Source organism: Dermochelys coriacea, chromosome 11, assembly GCF_009764565.3.
Source record: "Dermochelys coriacea isolate rDerCor1 chromosome 11, rDerCor1.pri.v4, whole genome shotgun sequence".
NCBI classification, from domain to species: domain Eukaryota; kingdom Metazoa; phylum Chordata; order Testudines; family Dermochelyidae; genus Dermochelys; species Dermochelys coriacea.
This window is the reverse complement of record NC_050078.2, coordinates 60,237,249-60,262,699: the sequence shown is the minus strand read 5'-3', so window position 1 is coordinate 60,262,699 and position 25,451 is coordinate 60,237,249. Positions and strand designations below refer to the sequence as shown.

At 40.9% G+C, this 25,451-nt stretch overlaps 1 protein-coding gene across 8 annotated transcripts in view; it reads left to right on the top strand.

The window, feature by feature from the left end:
* Positions 1–25,451, top strand: part of FAM126B (family with sequence similarity 126 member B) — a 98,780-nt gene that overhangs the window by 45,191 nt on the left and 28,138 nt on the right. For all 8 annotated transcript variants that reach the window (XM_043505561.1, XM_043505560.1, XM_043505558.1 and 5 more), the window contains 4 exons: positions 5,944–6,123; positions 9,208–9,288; positions 12,200–12,315; positions 13,073–13,168. In XM_043505561.1, coding sequence (XP_043361496.1) covers positions 5,944–6,123; positions 9,208–9,288; positions 12,200–12,315; positions 13,073–13,168 — 473 coding nt within the window. The remainder of the gene's footprint in view (positions 1–5,943; positions 6,124–9,207; positions 9,289–12,199; positions 12,316–13,072; positions 13,169–25,451) is intronic.

The window sequence follows — 25,451 nt, the reverse complement described above, 5'->3', positions numbered from 1 at the left end:
AGATTTTGAAAGGCACTTCAGATTCTTAAATCTTGGGTCGAATTCCATAGCTATTGTTAGAAATCTGATATTGGAACCTTTTTTGTGTTTGTCAAATCTACACTGAAAGTGTTCTTAAATCAAACAACATATGCTCGGTCATCATCTGAGACTATCATAACACAAAATATATGGCAGAATGTGGGTAAAGCCATGGAGCAGGAGACATACAATTCTCCTCCAAGGAGTACAGTCACAAATTTAAATAACACCTTTTTTTTAACAAGCATCATCAGCATGGAAGCATGTCCTCTGGAATGGTGGTTGGAGCATGAAGAGGCATATGAATGTTTAGTATATCTGGCATGAAAATACCTTGCAGCACCAGCTACAAAAGTGCCATGCGAACGCCTGTTCTCACACTCAGGTGACATAAATAAGAAGCGGGCAGCATTATCTCCCGTAAATGTGAACAAACTTGTTTCTCTTAGCGATTGGCTGAACAAGAAATAGGATTGAGTGGACTTGCAGGCTCTAAAGTTTTGTATTGTTTTGTTATGGAGTGCAGTTACTTTAAAAAAAAAATCTACATTTGTAAGTTGCACTTTCACAATAAAGAGATTGCACTACAGTAGTTATATGAAGTGAATTGAAAGTACTATTTATGTTTTGTCATTTTACAGTGCAAATATTTGTAATAAAAAGTAAGCACTGTACACTTTTTATTCTGTTGTAATTGAAATCAAAATATTTGAAAATGTAGAAAAACATCCAAAACTATTATTTATTTCAATTGGTATTCTGTTGTTTAACAGTGCGATTAAAACTGATACATCGCGATTAATTTTTTTAATTGCAATTAATTTTTTTGAGTTAATTGCGTGAGTTAATGGTGGTTAATTGACAGCCCTAAAATAAATTTTAAAAATCCTAAATCCACTGCTATGGCTTCTGCCCAGGTATTTAGGAATACATGCTCGTACATAACATGCATCTGAGATCAGAAACTGCTCCAAAAATATCAGTTAGAATCTTGACTTTCAAGGTGGCAAGACTCTCCTTAGCATATTTCTTCCAAACTTATTCTACATAAGGGAAATATAACAACATAATAGGCTCTTTTACAATGTTCAGTGCTGCACTAATACCTAGTTCTAGGAGGTGGGATCTTCATAGGATCTATGTAGGATTCTGTGTTAGCAAGAGGATATTTTTTTTGCTTGTAGATTTCTATTATTCTGCCACGAGTAGTAAAAATCTGGTACAAGGAATTAGGGAATGTATTTCCTAATGAAGAGGGGTATATAAATTTTTATTATAACTCGAGCCTCATCATGGCTGCACTATTGTTTAAAATTATCTGAAACAATCTATCATCATAATTTGCTTTAAAACAAATCTCTCGAAGACTGCTGGCTCCATAGTAGGTTAACAAATACAATAGTATTGTCCTTCAGAGGTGTGTGTTTTATCAGCAGCTGTTCATCATGCTCAAAATGCTTGCTCTCCAGGGACAACAGTTATACTGAGAAATTAATGTCAAGTAAAGTTAGTTTAATTTTGCAAAAGTATTAAATTCCCTCATGGGTCTTAATATAGTGAAAAGATTGAGAAGGGCAGTATTCAAATAAAGTATTTAAATAGAGCAAAGAGTGCTCATAAGTGGCTTATTTAATAGAATAATGTGAAAATGGTACACTTGATATTTTCCTTACCTTTTAAAAGTTTGTTCATTGACAGTTCACAATTTTTGTTTGTTTGATGGATATGGAGCAGGGGCAGGGCCAAGTAAATTAACTGAAATCCATATCTACTCCATGCAAAAAGTAACATTAATGCAGTGTTGAAGTTGAGGGATCAGGACATCCAGAGTTAACATTGAAAGCTCAATCTTTATTTATTTATTTATTTATTTATTTATTTAAAAAAAGCAGGTATCCAGTGCTTTCCTGTGTTCAAAGTGCTTTACAGACATTAACTGATTTCTCTTAACTTTTCCCCTTTATGCTTATGCCTTAAAATAAGGTCATTCATTCTATCATGATATAATACTGGAATTTCTTATGTAACCTTTCCTTGTATAGTACATGCAGTCATGCATTAACTTCCTTAAAATGTGGTTTGTGTTGTACACTGCTCTGAGGTGTAAAAAATTAAACCAAGGTATGAAAACTGCGTTGCTATGTAACTTACTGTAGTTTGTATAAGAAATTCCATTTTGTATTACAGTATGTATTGTGTTAGCTGGCTTTTATATAGATTTAGAAGTCCTTTTGTTAAGTCATGAGGAAAAGAGGATGGTTATTGGTTTGGTATAGCCTTAACTGTGCATTTCTTGATTGAGTGCTTGATTTCACAACCTTTTTTAAATTTGGGTGGCAGGCAGGACATGGAATATTTAATTTAAAAAAAGATGAAAAATAACTCTTGTAAATAGAACTTATAAATTCCATAATTTGGAAATCTTTGGCTTGTTGCCTCTGGACCTGTCAGGCTTGGACTGAGGTCTCCCGGTATCCAGTCAGATATCCTCTCTAAATACTTCTGCCAGATGTTCCACTTCCCCGTCTTATCCATTTCTTTTGAACTTTTTTATTCTGTGGGCTTGTCTTCATTACTGAGGAGATTGAGGCAGCTGAAATCCATGCAGTGGGTGTCAATTTAGCGGGTCTAGTGAAGACCCGCTAAATTGATAGGAGAGCGCTCTCCGGTGACCCTGGTACTCCAGTGCCCCGAGAAGATTAAGATAAATTGACTGGAGAGCGTCTCCCGTCAATGCAGCTCAGTGAAGACACCGGGATAAGTCAACCTAAGCCACATTATTCACACAAGTGGAGTAGCGTAACTTAGATCAACTTACCCCGGTAGTGAATACAAGCCCATAGACTCTAATCATCCCATTGCAGATTCTGTGGGAAGCAGACTAGCTAAGGCACAAAAAGAGATGTTTGTTCTGCCATTCCCCCTATATTGTAAGCTATAGATCAGTCAAAGAAAACTAATTGAAAATCCTGCTGCAGGTTGATTTTTCTCCTGCTCATAACTTTACAATCATCTAGGTTTCAAGGACTTCATCGCAATGACCATGTCTTCAGATTGGTCTATAAAGCACACTAATAATGCTATAACAACTACTTACAAGAGATTTGCAAAACGAAGCCCAGTTGAACTAAATTGTTCAGCCATTGTTAAGTTTTGTGTGCACAAAATTTCTGACTGCAACATGTAGGAATTGAGGGATTTTTAAAATGTTGTTTGTTTATATATGCAGAACACAACCGAGTGGATTTTGCTGAATCTTCCCACAGTATCTAGCGTCTGGAATGAGACCAAGCATGTAAAAACTTCAACCTGAAACAAAACTAAAAAGTTGGTAATGGAAGATGCATTTCAACCGGTCACTTCTCTGCCTGGGCACATATGACTTCTGTTATAATCAATGGGATTTTTTCCATTGATTTGAATGGGACTTGGTTCAGGCTCAATCAGATTTCAAATGGAAAACAACCTATAACATAATAGAAATACTGTTTATAACAGTGTTTATATCTAGTTTCTTTTGGCATTTGCGTTCCTCTCTTTGCACCTGTTCAACCCCTGAATATGTGCCCATATACTTTAGTCTCTCAGGGATCTATTTTTGGGGAGTTTTTTCTGAAGAAGCCTCCTCTTATGTTCTTTTTAAAAAGAGAACCAATAAAGGCGATCTCTGCAATATTTATCTTTATTATTTACTGTTTTATTTTTTGAGCATCTGAAAATACGGTAGGCATTTGACAAGACAAATAAAGAGAACAGTCCCTGCCCTGCAGATTTTTGCATTTACTATAACAGATGGTGGTGGTAGTGTTTCTTGTGGATAGGAGTTTGCATTAAGTAAATATTAATTAAAACAGGATTCATATTTAATATTTGTGCAGCACTTTGAACATGTAATGTGCTATGTGTGCTAAGTATTCTAGTAAATATGCTAAATAGAATAACTGGATATTCAACCATGGTTGAACAAGGCTGTTTTTCCATCAAGGGGATCTGATGATGGTTTGACTGGCTTGTGATGCCATGAAAACCCCAAGTTAAATAGGAAAGCCTTGAGGTGCTCTGCTTTCTTGCTTATATTTCTTACATTTATTGTTAAATCCCTGTATTTTATTTCAAAATACAAGATTTTTTTCTACTAACCTTTTCCCTGCTGCACAGTCTTCCCTACCCTTTGTTTAGTCTCTTGCTTTAGTTATAAAAAATCTTTTTGTGCAGTGTGACTAAGCTGTCAACCAGAAACCTTGTTACACAAGGTTCTTGTATCAGATCCTTGTATAATAAGAGTTTTGACTGATGTTCTACATGGATGTGATGTCACAGTTTATGTAATCAACTAATGGTTTAAGAAATGGTACGTTTACCACCCATACTGTACTGTATGCTAAAAATGAAACTAATGATTAACCTCATCTTTCTGTTGGAAAAAAATGTAGCAGTTACTCTTAAGACAATAATAGCCTAGGTTGTATTGAATTAATTTTTAGCGTCACTGAGATTTTTAGTTGCGTAAAGGCATTTAAATCTGTGCATGTGTATATGAATATATATTTACATAGCAATACAGAGGTTTACTTCCATGGAAATTTGTTGTATGTTCAAACTAAGCACAATGAGAGAGAAATGAAATAAGTTTTCTGAAGTTGGTAAGACATGGGTTTTTCATGTCATACAAAAAGTGATAATATGATTTGATGTAAAGATTCTTGTGTTTCTCCCTGTCCTGAAGAAATACAAGTAAGAGATAATGAGAAGGAGCGATTTCTGATTAGAAAAGGGGACTTTTAGTTAGGAGAGTCTGGGCTCTGTGCTTAGATTCTTCCAATAACTTGCTGTGTGACCTTGGTCTGGTCAAGTAGTGTGTCATCTCTGTTGCCTTCATCTGTTAGAAATCTGAGGCACACAGATGATAGTCACTGGATAAAAAGTTTCCATCACTTTCAAAACTTGTGAGTGGGTTGTAGATACTGCATCAAATCCTATTGGGAATCTGGCCATTGACTTTAGTTGGGGTTTAGATGAAGCCTGTAGGGTTTTTTGTTTTCTGCACTGTGGGTTGAGCACATTTCCCAGATACACATGGTATGTCTGTTCACCAGGATAGAAAGTTAAGATATATGTGCTTTCATTGGGTCTCTGTAAGATGGAGATTTGGGTTCAAATCTTAATTTAGGTTACAAGTGAAAAGGAATCATTCACCATTTTGTGCACATCACAAAACTGCCAGTTTGGCACAATTGGCTATTGGAACACAGGGTTTTTGTGGGTCCATACTGAGTTGAATTGATAAGGGCCTTGGGGAATCTTGGCTACTTGCATTTAATCTAGCTCTAGTTGGTGCTAGTAAGTCTTCCAGTTTGAGGGGAACCAAATTCAATCAAGAGTGTTAAAAATTAGTTTGCCCACCACTGATCAAAAATGCCCCCTCTTTTTGTTTGTAAACAAACAAACAAAAATCTTAGGTAAAGGGTTAATTCACACTCTACCCTTATACTGGATATAGACTTATTTCACTAGTAAGTATTTCTTTTTCCACACCTGAGATTTTTCTAACGCATTGGGGTTGCAACATGAACATACTTTATGGTCTGCACAGCTCAAATCATCTCACTGGTAAATGAATTTGGTGCTTATAAAAAGGTGTCATATTGACAGTTGGAAAATGAAACTCTGCCACAGATCAGGTACGTTAAGGGCCATGGTAGTACGAACTTCATCACAATCCTCACCAGTGTACCTCAGTCCCATTCTTGAAGACAATGTTTAGCAGGGAGTGGGTAACTTAGTCTCCGTGCCCATTCAATCTTTGGCATCTCTAAGGTTGCCAACAGCTATGCCAGTTTTGCCAGTTGTGGTGGTTTTATTTGTGCATTTTTTTAATACACAAGATTAGTGGCATTGGAGCTGTTTTGTCTCTTTCTATAGCTCCTGGAACCTGTCTGCCACCAGCTCTTTGAACTCTACCGTAGTTCTGAAGTTCGACTCAAGAGGTTCACACTGCAGTTCCTGCCAGAATTGATCTGGGTTTATCTGCGTCTTACTGCCAGCAGGGACAGACAGAGTAACGGTTGCATTGAAGCACTGCTTCTTGGGATTTACAATTTGGTAAGTGAGATAAGGAGGGATGGGTGTGAAGAGCTTTAAGATAATCAGTGAGCAGTAGAAATAAAGTAAGGCACGGAATATCAACAGAGCAGAATATGAAAAATGCTAATGAATTAATGCAGTTACGTTTAAGTATGTTTAACCTAGAGGAAAGCATAACTTAATGAGTGTTCAGAAAAAGCATGTTTTTAGAAGTATCTTTGGTAGCTTGTAAATCAGATTTACTTCCTCGGCGCAGCACTAAACATATTATGGTTATTGTTAATTTAATTCTTTAATTAAGATTTTTTGTTGCTCTGTATACTGTGCTTGTTAGAAGAATTTAGTAACTCTGTATAAATACCTAAAGAGTTGAAATTTGCTGATAGCCTGGTCTGAACAATATGCTTATTCAGACTTTCCATATTGGGCTTCTCCTATTTAGTTACTCAGAATGACCTTTTAAGGTGAAGTATTGAGGCTAAAGTAACATTAAATCACAAGTTGTGCATGGGTGAGAAATATCTTTTGGCTGGGACTATAAAAAAAAAATCATCATAATAATAAATGTTGTTCACTGTAGACTCCAAAGTTTGGCTGTCAAAAACTTAGGGATGATTTCAGGCTGTCAAAAATAGTATTCTGTCAGGGACATTAAATTATGTATCTCATATAAATTTATATGCTTAATTTTTATGCCAATATGCCATGTCTGGTAAATTATCAATATTGTTAGGCTACACCCTTTCTTGTAATGAGAATTTCAATTTTACATCATTTTAAAGCATAAATTGTCCTAAAATATTTTTCTTCTCTGTTCCATTATAACAAGTTTTCTTTTAAGCAGTGTGTTAGAGTTAGTATAGAGCACTTTATGTTCATATACCTGGCAAGTGAGACATGGAGCCAAATTCTGATCAGTGACATTTGTAAATCCACACTGACTCCAATAAAGTCAAGTTACTCTGGATTTATGCTGGTGTAAGCAATATCAGAATCTGGCTATTAGCTTTTGACTTTTATCTGTTGGGCTGAAGTAGGTTGTAAGTGTCTGTCATTGGCTTCAGCGTTCATCAGGGCACTTTAGCTGGTCCTTCTGGTCCTCATGTCGGATGCATAAGCACAACAGCTAATGCTGCTACATTCTCTCCAAATTGAAATGGAAGGAAGCCCTTCTGAAATGGGGAGTGACTCAATAACACTTTTCTCTAGCTGCATATATAAGTGTCTTGGCACCCTGCTGCAGATGTCAATAAGAACCTAGAGCAGTGATTCTCAACCTGTTAACCATTGTGGGCCACAATGAGTTACCTGAGCTGCAGGCTGAGAACCACAGCACTTCCCAAATCCTCCCCCACCACTACTATGCCTAGTGCCCCCAGCCCATAGATCCCTCCACAGAGTGGGGCCAGGAGCGGAGCCCCAATGGCTGGACTCTGTTGTGTGGGGCCAGGTGACAGTCCCTACCCTGCTGCCAACCGTGACCCCTGTTGTATGGGGCAGGCCAGCAGCCCCAACCCCAGACCTTGCTGAGTGAGGCCGGGTGGCAGCCCTGACCCCAGCCTTGGACCCTGCTGTGTGGGGCCCAGGCAGCAGACCTGACCATGAAGCTGGACCCCATTGTGCAGGGCCGGGCGGCAACCCCAACCTGACCCCACCACCGACCCTGACCCCTGCTGTGTAGGGCCGGGTGGCAGCCTCAACCCCAGACCCTGCCTCAGGGGCTAGGCAGTGACCCCGACCCTAACCCCTGTTGTGTAAGGCTGGGCGGCAGCCTCGACCCCAGATCCTGCCGCAGGGGCTAGACAGTGACCCTGATCCTGGACCCTGCTGCAAGCCCCTGCCACTCTTTAGCACACAGCTGGGTGCTAATTGGGCCGCAGGTTGAGAACCACTGAGCTAGAGGGTAATATTTCTGATATCTTCTCTGTGAAAAGTTCTCAGATTTAAATTAAAGAAAAATCCTTCTTTATCTTTATTACTGTTTTGGTTTTTAGAGTGAAAAAGTGCTTGAGAAACTAATTAAATCTAGACCAGAGGTGGGCAAACTACGGCCCGTGGGCCACATCCTGACTTGCCCCCCGGATGGGGCAGGAGTCGCAGGGGGCAAGTCAGGAATGAGAGGGGGGGTTGGATGGGGCAGCAGGGGGCAGCCAGGGGTTGGGGGTCTGGGGGTGGTTAGGGAGCAGGGGTTGGTGGATGGGGTAGGAGTCCCAGGGGAGCCGACAGGGGATGAGAAGCGGGGGCGGGGGTTGGATAGGAGGTGGGGGCTGGGTCATGCCTGGCTGTTTGCGGGGAGACAGCCTCCCCTAACTGGCCTTCCATATAATTTTGGAAACCCGATGTGGCCCTCAGGCCAAAAAGTTTGCCTGCCCCTGATCTAGACAGACAGCAGCTTTATCAATGCAGCCAACTCTAGTTTCCACACTGATCCTTGAAGCTAAGTGGAAGTGGTACATGGCTTTCAGCTGATTGAGTCACTCTAGTCTCAGTGACATACTCTGTATGTTAGAAATTTTATTGTAGAATGTGAAAAGATGGGATTTGCTGACTCTGGCATATTTGTATAGGATTACTTCTAATAAATCATAAATGTTATGCTATAACACAAGCACCCATAGGCAAATGCAACTTTTATTGATGTGAAAGCTGTATTCAAAATATTCTATATATCCTTTACAGCTTTGCCACAGTACTTGCAGAAATCAGTCCCCTCATTTTCATCTTTTCCCTTTGATGGGTTTATGAAGAGACATTACCAATTGCTAGCAAATGACTCATCTGCAGTAATACATATATATTCCTTTGGCCTTTCAGCATCAGTCTTGTTTCAATATGTAATTCTATGATTTATAAATTAGAGATGGGGCAAGAAAAATCGTTTAATTCTTTCTTAAAGGTCTGAGAAAGCCGTGGTCACAAAAAGAACAAATACTCTTCTGTGAATTTTCTTAAACCCTGATTTTGGAAAGCAATCTACTATAATGGAGGCAGTCCAATTGACTTTATGCCTTATTTTATGATTTATGTTTTTAACGTCTGTGTGGTATAATCGCAAGAGTCCAAAAACCAGCTCCCTCATGTCTCTCTCTCTCTCTGCTGTAGGAAATTGCTGACAAAGATGGGAACAACAAAGTTTTATCTTTCACCATCCCTTCGTTATCTAAGCCCTCAATATACCATGAGGTAAGAGTGCAACTGTGGTGGTAAATTGGAACTGGGTCCAATAAGAACTAAAATTGGATCCATTCAATGCTAGAGATAAACATTCTTTATGCATCTTCTTTCATTGAACTTTCAAGGGTAAATTCTTGCAACAGTCTAATTTAATCCAGTAGAAGTAATAGAAGATGGGGAAGGTAAGTCCTGAAGGGAATAATGAAATACTTCCATCTGATATGTTATGTTTTGTTCTTTGTTTTCAGTTTTTCATTGATTTACAGATTCCCATCCTTTCACATGTCTACTGGTTGGATGCTGTTAGCATATTTAAAGCATGGTTCTGCCTTATCAAATACTGGAACAAAATGATCCAAAAATTAAACTACATTGTTCTGCTGTATGTACTATTTATCTGTTTAAAAATCCTCTTTTGCCAAACTCCAGCTTGTTCCTGTGTTTTAGTGATACACATACTTTTGTCTCCAGCAAGATTACCAGTTGAATTTTCTGTACTGTAGTTGATGAGCAGGGAGCACTAAACATGTTCCATAAATGTTGCATTGTGGTGGGAGCTTTGGGAATGTGGAGGAAAGTGGAAACTGAAGAACTTTGATCCCATACTATGACTCATGAGCTGATTTGTAGCGGCCTGCAGCATATGATGTGCATGTATTAGCCCTTATTTAATAGTGTTTTCCTTAGAATTAGTTTCAAATGGATTTTCATTTATTTGGCTCTTTTTTTATATTAAATGTGTCTTACTAAGATATTACTAGTGGAATCCTGGTCCCACTGAAGTCAGTAGCAAAACTCCCAGTGACCTGAATACGAATAGGATTCCACTCTAGGATTTTTTTGCCAATAGTGGCTGTTCTTCAGGGTTGGAGGTAGAATCAAACATTTCTTGGTAAATAGTTATGTCAAAGACATAAAGCAGTTGTAAGTTATTTCCTTCCAGTTTTCCCCCATGTGTAAAAATAGACACAGTCCTCTTCTAATTCATAGCTCTTTGCAGTCTAAAATATATCTGAATAACAATCAAAAGTTTCAGCATATTACATCTGTCATTGTGTAAATTACTAACGTGTGAGGTGAAAGGTGCAATGTATTACTGCACTGGGCTCTGCCTCTGAAAACTGGGTTTAAATCCTGCATAGACTAATGTAAAAGTGAATTTGTGGTTTCAGTCTAGTCCCTAGCAGATGTGTAGCCACATCACAAAACCATTGTAAATGAACATAGGTTTTGATTTTCACATGAGACACCCAGGATTTAAATAAAAGATGTTGCAGGTCAGTATTGAGGTGTGTTGTTGCATCTGGAACTATGTAGGGCAGAAGTTCTCAAACTTTTTCTAAACACTGGACCACTTCTTACTAGAGCAGCAGTTCTCAAACTGTGGGTCAGGACCCCAAAGTGGGTCACAACTCTGTTTCAATGGGGTCACCATGGCTGACATTAGACTTTCTGGGGCCTGGGGCTGAAGCCGAAGTCAGAGCCCTACCACCCAGGGCTGAAGCCAAAACCCGAGGGCTTCAGCCCTGGGTGGCAAGACTCAGGTTACAGGCCCCCTGTCCAAGGCTGAAGCCCTCAAGCTTTGGCTTCGACCTTTCACTCCCCCGGGCTCAGACTTTGGGTTTGGCCCCTGTGCCCGGGGCAGTGGGGCTCAGGTTTCAGTCTCCCTGCCTGGGGTCATGTAGTAATTTTTGTTGTCCGAAGAGGGTCACGATGCAATGAAGTTTGAGAAACCCTGTATTAGAGGAATTGCTTGTGAACTACGTGCTCCTTCTATTAGCTGTCTTGGGAAACAACCTTTCGTCCCATTTGCAATCCCATAATATCCCTAAGGCAATGACAGCAATTTCTAACATGGAAAGGTGATAATTGAAAGTGTGTTAATACAGTTCAACAACTGGAAACAAGAGAGAGCCAGCACCATATAACCCTTCATCTTCTAGCATTTGCAGTGCTTGCTGAGTCACCCGACAGTAGCTTAGGCCCCATCACAGAATGAAGGGGCCTAAGGCCACCGTGAAGTCTGGTTAGTTGAACTCATCGACAACATGAACCATTGACTGACGGAGACCACATTGACTAAGTGGGTTGGCACACAGACCCCATGTATAGAGGTTGGCTGCAGCATACTTCATGTGACCAGCCAGCTTGTTATAGACCACTAGCACATGCTTCACAGACAACAGTTGGACATCTATTGATGTCAGGCAAGTTCCATAGCGCATACCCCCGGTATTTCCCCATTTTCACCAGATATACCTCAGTCCCACAAATCAATGTCCATTAAGTTCTCCAAACAAAATGAAGGGCCTTGATATACCACAGTGTATTTAGTATTAGTGGGTGTTTTGTGACTCGTGCTCTATGCATTGAGTTGAAAGTATGGCTCTTGGATGTTGATCTGTGCATGCTAGTTGCATGTAGTTGAAGCCAAATTATTCTGCTGCTTTTGTCATTTTGAGGGGAACATAGTCAACTTGAAATTTTAAAACGTGAGTTAAAAGTAGCCTCAGGTGGTACTCCTGATTTTCCCTGTCAATGTTTCTTGGTTTTGCAATCCTATTTTTGTAATGCTTTCTCTCCTATTATTGCCTGAAACAATATGGGAAACAGGGAAACTGACTAGACACAAAATATAGAATGTAACGAAAATGAAATATTATTTCTCTAATCTTTCAGTGCTAGTATACTGATTTTTTTATTAAAACAAGCAACGCTTATGTAAATCATTTCAGACACAAGCGTGATTGATTTAAATTGACTGTGTCCCTTTGAAATATTTTAGGAATAATCTTTAGCAGTTTTACAGATTACCACAAAAGAGAAGTAGAACATTTTCTAGATAAAATTTCATGGGTTTTGGATCCTTCTTATGCTAGCGTTTTCTATTTTTATTTTCCCCATTCCTTTCCCACCCAAGCCTTCTACTATTGGATCCATGGCTTTGACTGAAGGAGCCCTATGTCAACATGACCTCATCAGGGTGGTTTATAGTGATCTTCATCCTCAAAGAGAAACTTTCACTGCACAGAACAGGTGAGTAGTCAAGTTGTAGATATTTCACTAGTCTGAAGCATAAAACAACCTTAGGTCAATAGACCTGTATATAGCGAGTACTTTACCTGTCTGGCTCTTCTCTTACAATTTAGAGCTTTCAGAGTAGCAGCTGTGTTTAGTCTGTATTCGCAAAAAAGAAAAGGAGGACTTGTGGCACCTTAGAGACTAACAAATTTATTTGAGCATAAGCTTTCGTGAGCTACAGCTCACGAAAGCTTATACTCAAATAAATTTGTTAGTCTCTAAGGTGCCACAAGTCCTCCTTTTAATTTAGAGCTTGTAAGTCTGTTACTAATTCATTGGATATAAATAATTTCTCCATCAGATCCACTTCTGCCCGTGGTGTCTCCAAGCGGTCTGGAAGGCTGATTGGCAGACATAGACACTAGATTAAAATAGTTTATGGGAAATGCAAACTTTTCCTATACTATGTCCATCTTCAATCATATGTTCTAAAATAGCTTGTTGCATTATTCGTCTATACAATGCAGTGGCATTAGGTTAGTAATCTGTTATATCTCATGCCTTTTAAAGTATTTAATATTGAGTTTCTTGATTGACTATTTCTAGTCAGTGAATTAAAATGGAAGAGCGACGCCTACTGGCCGATGTACTGTATTTCTGATGGCATCTTGTCCTGCGAGTGAACCGTTAACAATGTTAAGTTCTTCTGGTGGATTATTAAAAATCTGAATCCATGTATTTTCTTTTGTCTCCTGTTCTTGTCTGTCTTCAGGTTTGAGGTGCTCAGCTTTCTCATGCTGTGCTACAACTCTGCTCTTGTCTACATGCCTGCCTCCTCCTATCAGTCACTTTGCAGGATGGGTTCCAGGTGAGGATCTCATGCTTAAGGAACATTCCTAGAGTTATAAATATGCAAAGGAAGCTAATGGATTTACTCATTCCCCTCTGGTAACTTGATAGATCATAATTTAATTAGAAACTTAATGCTGTTCTTGCATACGAAAACAATCCATTGATTGTATATCAGTTGCATTTGCTTTAGTTCTAGGTTTTGTTTTGTGGAACATTAATAGTAAAAACTGTAGTGTGTCAAGACCTGCAGTAAATGCAAATCAACCTGCATCTCTTTATAGTGACCCAAAAACCTGGTTAGGTGTACCAACTGTTTCCTCTGCTTCTGAATATTAGTTCAATTTATTTTTGAGTTGCTTTGGATGACTTACTTGAACAGCATTTTGACAGTTTGTTTCGTAACAACACCACACTTGGAGAAATTGTGCGATCATTTCTCATTCTTTATACCCATCCTTTCCATGACCTCTTGCTTGAGTAGTATTTAAAACAGCTTGTTGACCTAAAGCTCTTGTTTTTGTTCTAGAATCTTAAATATCTGTGATACCCCCACCCATCATCTCCTTTGTGCCAGCTTGTTATGCTAAAACAGGGTGGCTAAACTTTCTTTATAATACATACTCACGAAGCAGCAGAATCCTTTTCTCTGTGTTTTTGCTATGCCTTGTCAGCTTCAGCAGTGTATTTCCTGTAAGTTGCTGACAAGCATTATACACCATGCAGATATTGTTTTCCCCAGTGTACAGCAGGATCAAAATAGCTTCTATCAGCTTATACTCCATTAGAACACAATACATATTCCCACCAAGGGTTCTTGTCAGAAGCTAGGAATGGGTGACAGGGGATGGATCATTTGACCTGTTCTGTTGATTCCCTCTGGGTACCTGGCATTGGCCACTGTCGGAAGACAGGATACTGGGCTAGATGGACCTTTGGTCTGACTCAGTATGGTCGTTCTTATGTTCCTATTCTAGTCTTTTTTCTTTTAGTTGTTGTTTCTACAATTCCTTTGTTCCTGAATCTCACAGAATGGAGTTTTTCCTTGATATACTTTTGTCACCTTCAGTTGAGTTATATCAGGGCTGAGTTTGGCCAAGTGTACTATACTTCTTTACATTTGAAATGTTTCCTTTCTTCAGATATAGAGTGGAATAAAACCTATAACAATGGACTGAATTTTAACACTGAATAATTTCACTATGGAAAATGATTCCCCGTAACTGGAATTGTAATTTGCACGTTTTGAAATAGTTTGAAAATTTTATTCAGTTTCACCATAAACCGAGCTTCCCTGCATCCAAGTTCTACTATATATACACTTCACACATGTGTGGAGAGCCTCCAAACTCCTGTTCATCAGTGCACCACCTTCTCCCTATCTCCCCCCCCGTCCACCGCCAAAAAACCTAGCTTCTGCATTGTTGCCTACAAGAAGTGAGCTAAAAATAGTCATGTGGCTATCAAAGTGTGCAAATCAGTAATTTGTGTAAATTGTTGTTCTCTTATGTTAGCTCACCCTTTCCCACCTCGTTCTGTTTGTTTACTACCCCCGCTACATTTATCATAATTTATCATCTGGATTTTAGACATCTGTGGCAGGAATCTGAGTTTTACTTCTTCTATAAAGTGCCTAGTACACTTCTGTATAAATAATAAATAATGCTTACCTCTAAGCCTTCTGATTTTTTCTTTCAGTGCATGTAACTAGTTTTGAAATGATATTCTGTCCCCTACACTCCAAAAGTCACTTGTATACATATTTGAAGTAAGTGATCCTAAAACTGATTGTTATATCACCCCACCCCCATCCTGAATGGCTCCTTTTCATTGGCACCTTCTGTTTCCTGTCATTAAACCAATTTTGTGATCTCCTTTCTCATACTTTCTTTCTAACTTTGTAAGTCACTCTGTTCTGTGATACATTATTAAAGTGTATTATGAAATTTAGGTAAATCATGTCCACTCTTTCATCTTGTGCAACAATGCAAGTAATGTGCAGAAATTTGTCAGGCCTGATTTTCCATTTATAAATCAGTGAAAGTGTTTTCTTAACGTTCCTTGATTTAGAATTTGTTAATATGTAGAAATGTACCATATTTCTTCAAATTTCAGTGTTCAAGTACAAACCTAAAACGTCTTATAAAATCCCAGAGTACCACAATAACACAAATTTGCCTTTGAAAAACATCTCAGAAGGTTTTTGTTATGAAACTTATGAATTGCTACCTTACAAATGTTCCATTACTGCCATTTTGTTGCCCAGTCACCAAGTTGTGTGAGATCCCTTTGTAACTCTTGGAAGTCTGCTTTGGACTTAACTATCTTGAATAGTTTTGTATGATCTGCAAATTTTGCCATCTCACTGTTTACCCCTTTTTCCAGATCATTTGTAAATACGTTGAACAGTACTGGTCCCAGTAGAGACTCCTGAGGGACACCAATATTTCTCTCTCTCCATTCTGAAAACTGACCATTTATTCCTCCCTTTGTTTCCTATCTCTTAACCAGTTACTGAACCAGGAGAGGACCTATCCCGTGACAGCTTACTTTTCTTTTCTTAAGAGCCTTTGGTGAGGGACCTTGTCAAAGGCTTTCTGAAAATCTAAGTACACTATATCCACTGGATCATCTTTGTCCAGATGCTTGTTGATCTCCTCAAGTAATTCTAATAGATTGGTGAGGCATGACTTTCCTTTACAAAAACCATGTTGACTCTTCCCAACAAATCATGTTCATCTATGTGTCTGATAATTATGTTCTTCACTGTAGTTTCAAGTTCTTGTTCTTCTTCTTTGAGTAGTGTCCCGATGGGTGCTCCAGTGCAGGTGTGCTTAAACTCCACGTGTCTTTGGAGATTTTTGGTGGGTCTTTTTGGCCCGTGCATGCATCCCACACATCCTTTTGCCCCACATTGAGAACATATAGGCGGGTTAATTGTCCTCCATTCTTTCTAAACCACCTTGGTCTAGATGGAGTCCTACTTAGGTTCTTGGTCTGAGATGGAGCACTAGAGTGTCCACTTGCTATTAAAAGCTTGTTCTGTAGTCTAATATTTTCTTTTCCTTTTCTTTAATGTATTATATTTAGTTGATTTTATAAAGGGGCCTAGTTTATAATCTTTCCCCAAGGTGGGGGGGGACTAGGGACCTTTTTTTGTCCCAAGATCCCTGTCATCCCAGGATATACCATGGTCTCTGAGTTTCAAACACTGCCTCAATTGCTGGGAAGCTTTCCTGGTCAGAGTCAGGCATTCCCAGCATATCTGCTGTTTGGGGGATGCATATCCCTTTAAAAGCAGAGCCAGGTAGAAAAGGGAGATAAAATTTAAGCTCTTAATGATGGAGCGTTCTCTCCATCTGGCCTTGGATCCAGGCCAGGAGACTGTGTGACAGAATATACCCCTAAACTCTGCGGAAACAGAGGGTAAGACTGCATTGGAGAGCTCATGTCCTGCTCTGGGTACTGCTGAGGCTCCACGCTCTGTTGGTACCAACTCTGGACCTGGGGCTCTGGGCTTCTCTAAGACCGAAGGTGCCAAATATACCTCAGTACCACAAACCTCCTTCATGCTGTAGAAGCAGGACGCCATGGCGAATGAGCCTAAGCAATGTACATCTAGGACTGCTGCTCATTCCATTTCTACAGCAATGATCATAGACCATCCTGGCTCCAGATCTCCGGGTTCCCAAGAGAGGTCCAAAACACCGTCAAAAACCTTTCCTTTGATGGGTCAAAACATTTTGTTGAATCCGCTGATGAATTTTTGCATCTCTTAAAGGATTCCTGGGCCACTTTATGATCCCTTGTGATTTATATACCTGCAAGAAAACAAAAGCTTAGCAAATTCCAAATGGCGCACAGATCTCATCCTCAGCCATTTTCAGGATTTCAAAGACCCGTTGGGCTGCCTAGAGGGAAGCCAAGGTTTCATAGACCATCCATTCATGTGTGTCCATCACTTAGCCTTCATCGTCATCACAGCGACAGTTCTGGCAGATTGATCAAGGGTCTGGAACAATCCCACACTACCAACGTGCAAGCTACACCATTCTACCTGTTCCCGTCCCTCCTCCCCTCTTTGGAAATAGTCTCTACCACTTTCAGCCTGCATGGGATCAGATCACATCCGACACACTGGTGTTGGAAATTACATAATCCATCCATTTTACCTTCCTTCCCATTATCCACCCTCTTCCTTGTCCCTTTTCAGGGACCCGTCTCATGAACTCTTGCTAGAACAGGAAATCAACTCCCTTCTATGTACAGGAGCCATAGAAGCAGTTCCAGCTCAATACAAGAGGAGGTGTTTTTACTGCAAGTATATTCTGGTCCCAAAAAAGAATGAGGCATGGAGAGCAATTCTAGATCTAAGACTCCTAAAAATGGCTTTGTGAAAACACAAAACTCTTAAATGGCTTTGTGAAAACACAAAAATTCAGGATGGGTGACTCTTGCAGCTAAAATTCCTTCATTAGAATTAGGAGATTGGACACCTGTTTATCATGTGGCAATTCGTCCTTTCTCACAAGTGTCTACTCAACGGCCAATCTGACAAAGAGCTTCTCTCCGCCACCAAGACATCATTGTCCCTGTTTCGCAGACTACGTTGGTATCTCATCATCAAGAAATTCATTATGAGCCCTGTGCAAAGGATAGAATTCATAGAGGCTTCCTTAGACAAAGTGTCAGCCAAAGCTTAGCTTCCCATGGACAGATTGAACAAACCTCAGCTCAAAAATTCAAATCAGTCCCCAACCTTCAACAAAAACTTGCCTTCAACTACTTGGATATATGGAAGCTTGTACCTTTCTGACCCAATGTGCTAGGTTACACCTTCGACGTTTCCAGGGCTGGCGCAGGATGGCACTCCCAACAAATACAGCCTGAAAAAAACTGGTGTCATCCTTCAGCAAATATAAGATTCTCTGGTTCATAGAAGATGAGGGTTGGAAGAGACCTCGGGAGGTCTAGTCCAACCCCTTGCTCAAAACTGGACCAGCCGCAACAAATCATCCCAGCCAAGGCTTTGTGAATCCGGGTCTTAAAAACCTCTAAGGATGGAGATTCCACCACCACTCTAGGTAACCCATTCCAGTGCTTCACCATCCTCCTAGTGAAATAGTTTTTCCTAATATCCATCCTAGACCTCCCCCACTGCAACTTGAGACCATTGCTCCTTGTTCTGTCATCTGCCACCACTGAGAACAGCTGAGCTCCATCCTCTTTGGAACCCCCCTTCAGGTAGTTGAAGGCTGCTATCAAATCCCCCCCTCACTCTTCTCTTCTGAAGACTAAATAAGCCCAGTTCCCTCAGCCTCTCCTCATAAGTCAGGTACCCCAACCCCCTAATGATTTTCGTTGCCCTCCTCTGAACTGTCTCCGATTTGTCCACATCCTTTCTGTAGTGAGTGGCCCAAAACTGGACGCAGTACTTCAGATGTGGCCTCACCAGTGCCAAAGAAAGGGGAATAATCACTTCCGTCGATCTTCTGGCAATGCTCCTACTAATGCAGCCCAATATGCCATTAGCCTTCTTGGCAGCAAGGGCACGCTATTGACTCGTATCCAATTTTTCATCCCCTATAATCCCCAGGTTCTTTTCTGCCGCTTAGCCAGTTGGTTCCCCAGCATGTAGCAGTGCATGGGATTCTTCCATCCAAGTGCAGGACTCTGCACTTGTCCTTGTTGAACCTCAGATTTCTTTTGGCCAGTCCTCCAATTTGTCTAGGTCACTCTGGACCCTATACCTACCCTCCAACATATCTACCTCTCCCCCCGTTTAGTGTCATCCACAAACTTGCTGAGGGTGCAGTCTTTCCCATCATTTGTAACGTTAATGAAGATGTTGAACAAAACCGGCCCCAGGACTGACCCCTGGGGCACTCCGCTTGATACCAGCTGCGAACTAGACATTGAGCTGTTGATCGCTATGTATTGAGTCCGATGATCTAGCCAGCTTTCTATCCACCTTATAGTCCATTCATCCAATACATACTTCTTTAACTTGCTGTCAAGAATACTGTGGGAGATCATATCAAAAGCTTGGCTAAAGTCGAGGTATATCACGTCCACCGCTTTCCCCATATCCACGGAGCCAGTTATCTCATTATAGAAGACAATCAGGTTGGTCAGCCATGACTTGCCCTGGGTGAAGCCATGTTGACTGTTCCTGATGACATTCCTCTACTCCAAGCGTGTCAAAATGGATTCCTTTGAGGACCTGCTTCATGATTTTTCCAGGGACTGAGGTGAGGCTGACCACTCTGTAGTTCCCCGGATTCTCCTTCTTCCCTTTTTAAAAAATGAGCACTATATTTGCCTTTTTCCAATCGTCCAGGACTTCCCCCGATCACCACAAGTTGTCAAAGATAATGGCCAATAGCTCTGCAATCACATCAGCCAACTCCCTCAGCACCCTTGGATGTGTTAGATTTGGACCCACGGACTTGTGCATATCCAGCTTTTCAAAATAGTCTTTAACCTGTTCTTTCACCACTGAGGGCTGCTCACCTCCTTCCCGTATTGTGCTGTCCAGTGCAGCAGTCTGGGAGCTGACCTTGTCTGTGAAGACCAAGGCAAAAAAAAGCATTGAGTACTTCAGTTTTTTCCACATCATCTATCACTAAGTTGCCTCCCACATTCAGTAAGGGTCCCACACTTTCCCTGACCTTTTTGTTGTTAACATACCTGTAGAAACCCTTCTTGTTACCCATCACATACCTTGCTAGCTGCAACTCCAATTGTGGTTTGGCCTTCCAGATTACACCTCTGCATACGAAAGCAATATTTTTATACTCCTCCCTAGTCATCTGTCCAAGTTTCCACTTGTAAGATTTCTTTTTGTGTTTAAGCTCACAGAAGATTTCCCTATTAAGCCAAGCTATTCGCTTGCCATGTTTGCTGTTCTTTCTGCACATTGGGATGATTTGTTCCTGCACCCTCAATAAGGCTTCTTTAAAATACAGCCAGTTCTCCTGGACTCCTTTCCCCCTCATCTTAGGCTCCCCGGGGAACCTGCCCATCAGTTCCCTGAGGGAGTCAAAGTCTGCTTTTCTGAAGTCCCAGGTCCGTATTCTGCTGTTCTCCTTCCTTCCTTTTGTCAGGATCCTGAACTCGACCATCTCATGGTCACTGCTGCCCAGGTTGCCACTCGCTTCTACTTCCCCTACCAATTCTTCCCTGTTTGTGAGCAGCAGGTCAAGAGGAGCATATAGTTGATGCACTCCAGCACTTACACCAGGAAGTTGTCCCCAACACTCTCCAAAAACTTCCTGGGTTGTCTGTGCACTGCTGTATTGCTCTCCCACCAGATGTCAGGGTGATTGAAGTCCCCCATGAGAAGCAGGGCCTGTGATCTGGAGACTTCAGTTAGTTGTCCAAAGAGAGCCTTGTCTACCTCATCCTCCTGGTCTGGTGGTTTATAGCAGATGCCCACCAATCTATCACCCTTGTTGCTCTCGCCTCTAAACTTAATGCAGAGACTCTCAACAGGCTTTTCTCCAGTTTCATACTGGAGCTCTGAGCAATCATACCGCTCTCTTACATACAGTGCAACTCCTCCACCTTTTCTCCCCCGCCTGTCCTTCCTAAACAGTTTATATACATCCATGACAGTGCTGCAGTCATGTGAGTTATCCCACCAAGTCTCTGTTATTCCAATCACATCATAGTTCCTTGACTGTGCCAAGACTTCCAATTCTTGGATAGAATGGGTGGAAAGAGTCAAACAATGTCTGTGCAGGTGTTCCATTCATCCAACCCAATCATCGCCATAATGAAGGATGCCTCTTGCGTTGGGTGGCGCATTTAGGGATTCACACCATTCAGGGCAATGGTCTGTCCAAGAAGTATGGTTACACATCAGTCTCCTGGAGATGAGGGCAGTTAGGAATGCCTGTATCATCTTCCTGCCGTCAGGCACAGACACACAAAATTATGACAGACAATCTAGCCTGCACGTTCTGTATCAACAAGAGGGGACGTGAGATCCCCTTCTCTTTGTGCTGAAGCGATGAGCCTATGCAATTGTATATAGCCAACTGCAGCCTAGTTTCAGCAGTTAGAAATCATCTGAAGAGGAGCACTCATAGGGGCAATATTTGGAAAAAGGAGAGATTACTCACCTTGTGCAGTGAATGGAGTTCTTTGGGATGTGTGTCCCTCCAGGTGCTCCACTACCCGCCCTCCTTAGAATCATAGAATCATAGAATATCAGGGTTGGAAGGGACCCCAGAAGGTCATCTAGTCCAACCCCCTGCTCAAAGCAGGACCAAGTCCCAGTTAAATCATCCCAGCCAGGGCTTTGTCAAGCCTGACCTTAAAAACCTCTAAGGAAGGAGATTCTACCACCTCCCTAGGTAACGCATTCCAGTGTTTCACCACCCTCTTAGTGAAAAAGTTTTTCCTAATATCCAATCTAAACCTCCCCCATTGCAACTTGAGACCATTACTCCTCGTTCTGTCATCTGCTACCATTGAGAACAGTCTAGAGCCATCCTCTTTGAAACCCCCTTTCAGGTAGTTGAAAGCAGCTATCAAATCCCCCCTCATTCTTCTCTTCTGCAGACTAAACAATCCCAGCTCCCTCAGCCTCTCCTCATAAGTCATGTGCTCTAGACCCCTAATCATTTTTGTTGCCCTTCGCTGTACTCTTTCCAATTTATCCACATCCTTCCTGTAGTGTGGGGCCCAAAACTGGACACAGTACTCCAGATGAGGCCTCACCAGTGTCGAATAGAGGGGAACGATCACGTCCCTCGATCTGCTCGCTATGCCCCTACTTATACATCCCAAAATGCCATTGGCCTTCTTGGCAACAAGGGCACACTGCTGACTCATATCCAGCTTCTCGTCCACTGTCACCCCTAGGTCCTTTTCCGCAGAACTGCTGCCGAGCCATTCGGTCCCTAGTCTGTAGCGGTGCATTGGATTCTTCCATCCTAAGTGCAGGACCCTGCATTTATCCTTATTGAACCTCATTAGATTTCTTTTGGCCCAATCCTCCAATTTGTCTAGGTCCTTCTGTATCCTATCCCTCCCCTCCAGCGTATCTACCACTCCTCCCAGTTTAGTATCATCCGCAAATTTGCTGAGAGTGCAATCCACACCATCCTCCAGGTCATTTATGAAGATATTGAACAAAACGGGCCCCAGGACCGACCCCTGGGGCACTCCACTTGACACCGGCTGCCAACTAGACATGGAGCCATTGATCACTACCCGTTGAGCCCGACAATCTAGCCAGCTTTCTACCCACCTTATAGTGCATTCATCCAGCCCATACTTCCTTAACTTGCTGACAAGAATGCTGTGGGAGACCGTGTCAAAAGCTTTGCTAAAGTCAAGAAACAATCCTTCTCCCCCTGCTTCAGAGTTTCCTCTGTGGGACTTTGCCGTGGAGAAGGAACTGAGGGCGGTTAACTTGTGCAATACTGTGTTGTCCTCGTGTGGGGTATGAGGATCCATAAGGTGCATGTGTGGGCTGAAAGGACACTACCACCAAAAATCTTCAATCAAAGGCACATGGAATGTAAGCACACCTGAAGTGGAACACTCATTGGGATGTGCACCTTGAAGAACTCCAGTTACTGCGCAAGGAGAATAAACTCTCCTTTTGCTCCTAGTGTAGATTATAAATGCCTTTTTTCAGGAGGGCAGAGGGTGGCAGCTTGTTTTAAGGAGGAAACATTTGCTTAGGAAGCCATGACTTGATGTGGAGAATCTTGCCAATTATTGTTTCAGGCCTTTTTTGAAAGATGGTTGAAAAGGTTGACAGTTATATTTGGGCACTGCCTGGAGTCCTCAGACTTCCTTGACCTCGGTTCATCAAGTTTTAGGCGTAGGTATAGTACAGAGAATAGCCTTGGGAAATCTGCCCTGTGGATTTTCCTGTATTTCTTGTAGTTAACTTCCAAGAATTTTGCTTTTCTAAGTGCATGTCTCCCCTAAATTCCACCGAAAATTCAGCTGAATAGGCAGTGGCAAATGACCAGGTGGGTTGGTTATTCCTGAGTAAATCTTCCTATCTGAACACATGTAGTTTGTCAGTAGGAGGCATATTTCAATTTTGCTGCATGGAAATAACAGCTCCTCCATTAATCTTACATCAGCATCCTGAAGTTAATTAGAAATTAGTTCAATATGGTACAACTATTTTGTTACATTATCCAGTCTCTGCTGAAGTGCAGCAAGGCTTCAAGTCAGTGCACTTTTATGTCTTGATGTTCAAGTTCTCAGTCAACAGATTTTCTAGAGATAGCAGGATATGAGGTAGAGGCCTTAGGAGTAAAGAACAGGTTATTTGGTGGAATAATTTTAGATTTTGACCTGCTGACAATTTGTTCCTAACAAGGCTGGGAACAAGAAGCTAAGAAACTTACCAAAAACAAAACCAGAGCTCAGAACAAATACATCTGCTCTTCATCTCATGCAAGTCGTACCTCTGATGCAACACTTGGTTTTCCTTTTTCCTTTCATCCAGAGCTGAAATTAGACTTCCAGGTTTGTAGATGCTTGCTGGATTAACCTATTTTCTTTCTTAAATGATTGCTACACTTATTAAATTATTTATGACACTTTAAAGCACCCAAACATTTTCTGTAAGTGAATGTACAGTAAAACACTTACAAAACAAATCCATTAAAATAATAAAGCCTTCCTTACCTAGTAAAGCCATCAAGACTAACAGACTAGCCAGCTAAAACCACATACACCCTGATAACACCCACTTCTTAAAAAGATGGGAAAACTGATAGGCTGAGGGCACAAGTGCACTGTTCTCTAGTTGTCTGCTATTCTTATCCTCCGTGACATTTCTGAAATCCGTGCAATGGATTTCCAATTTTCCTTGTCACTTGAATCCTTGGATAATACTCATCTGGGTCTGGCATTTATAAACCTGAGTATTCCTGCTACCTAATGATCATAATCTGCCTCTGTATAATGGTCTCTTCAACATTTCATTTTTCCTCCTGAATATGTGTTTTACCTGCAGGAGTATGTTGTAAATACAAATGTGTGAGTGTCTGTGCTTGTTCTTGTATTGCAAACAACCTTGAGTGAGGAACTCACTCGTGTACACACTTGCAAGTTCCCCTTAAAGAAACCCTCTCAGAAGTCAGTTTAGGAACCACCTTCTTTCCATCAGCATCATTTGACGTCCTAGTCTGTAAAACATTCTGAATTTCCTTTTCCCCTGTAGTGTGTGATTTTTATGCTCATGAAAGGTGCTGGTTTAATAAACTTGGAAAAAAGTTCCCTAGCTAGTCACAAAATAATTACATAGAAACTTCCCCTCCTGGCTCCTTCCAAAGTTCCTCACTCCTGACTTGTAAGAACACTGGCACAGTGATGAGAGTGGTTGGTTAGATCTTCATGCCCATTCATTCCTGACTTTCTCTGCCCAGAGTTGCCTGTTAGTGGCAATGCCATGTGTGCTATCAGTTTTTGTCCATGTCTCTCCTTGCCCATTAGGAAGGAACTGGACTACCAATATGTTTTATGTAGGCTATTAAACATATATCAAATAACAGATTTTGTGTCTGGATTGGATTAGAACCAGCAATTTTTCTGGTTAATCTCCAGATTAAATTATTTTACTATTTTAGGCTAGATGATTCTGTATATTAAACAGTGGTTATCTTATTCTTAGCCAGATTCATTCCCTCATATTTTTGTTATGAGAGAGAGAGAGAGAGAAATATTCAGGCATCTAGGGTCTTTTCTGAACAAGTGGTACAAAATGCCATTTACAGTATTTACTGAAACGAGGATTGTATATGGTGCAGTGCTGGCCAAAAGGAATCTTTATTTTTGTATTTTTTTTTTAAATAGGAGTTTGCCATTCTCAATACCTTCCTCTGTCATTATCAATATCATCACTGTGCCCTTTGCTTGAGTTAGGTGTTTATACAGCCTTTTCCCAGCTCTGTCCAGAATCTTATAGAAATTTCCAGACTCAATATTTTGTAAAACTCACTGTAAAAGTTGAGCATTGAAATGTCTGATGCAAGAAAGAGCTAAGATGTTTATCATCAGCCCCTAGGCTCTTGCTCTTAAGGGCTAATGCTTGTTACATTAGCTCTTTGCCTGAGAAATCCTTGTTGTGAGTATAAAGAGGAAATACTTGTGCATTAAATACATTAGAATGGTTGTGTGCAGCTTCCATGTTGTCTGATATTCAGATCTCAAAGCTCTAAATAAAAGTGGTGATTTATATTTATTGAATATATACAATGTACTTCAGCGCTGAACTGAATTTGGGGAAGGCAAAGCCCCTGTTCCAAGGAGTTGGCAATATA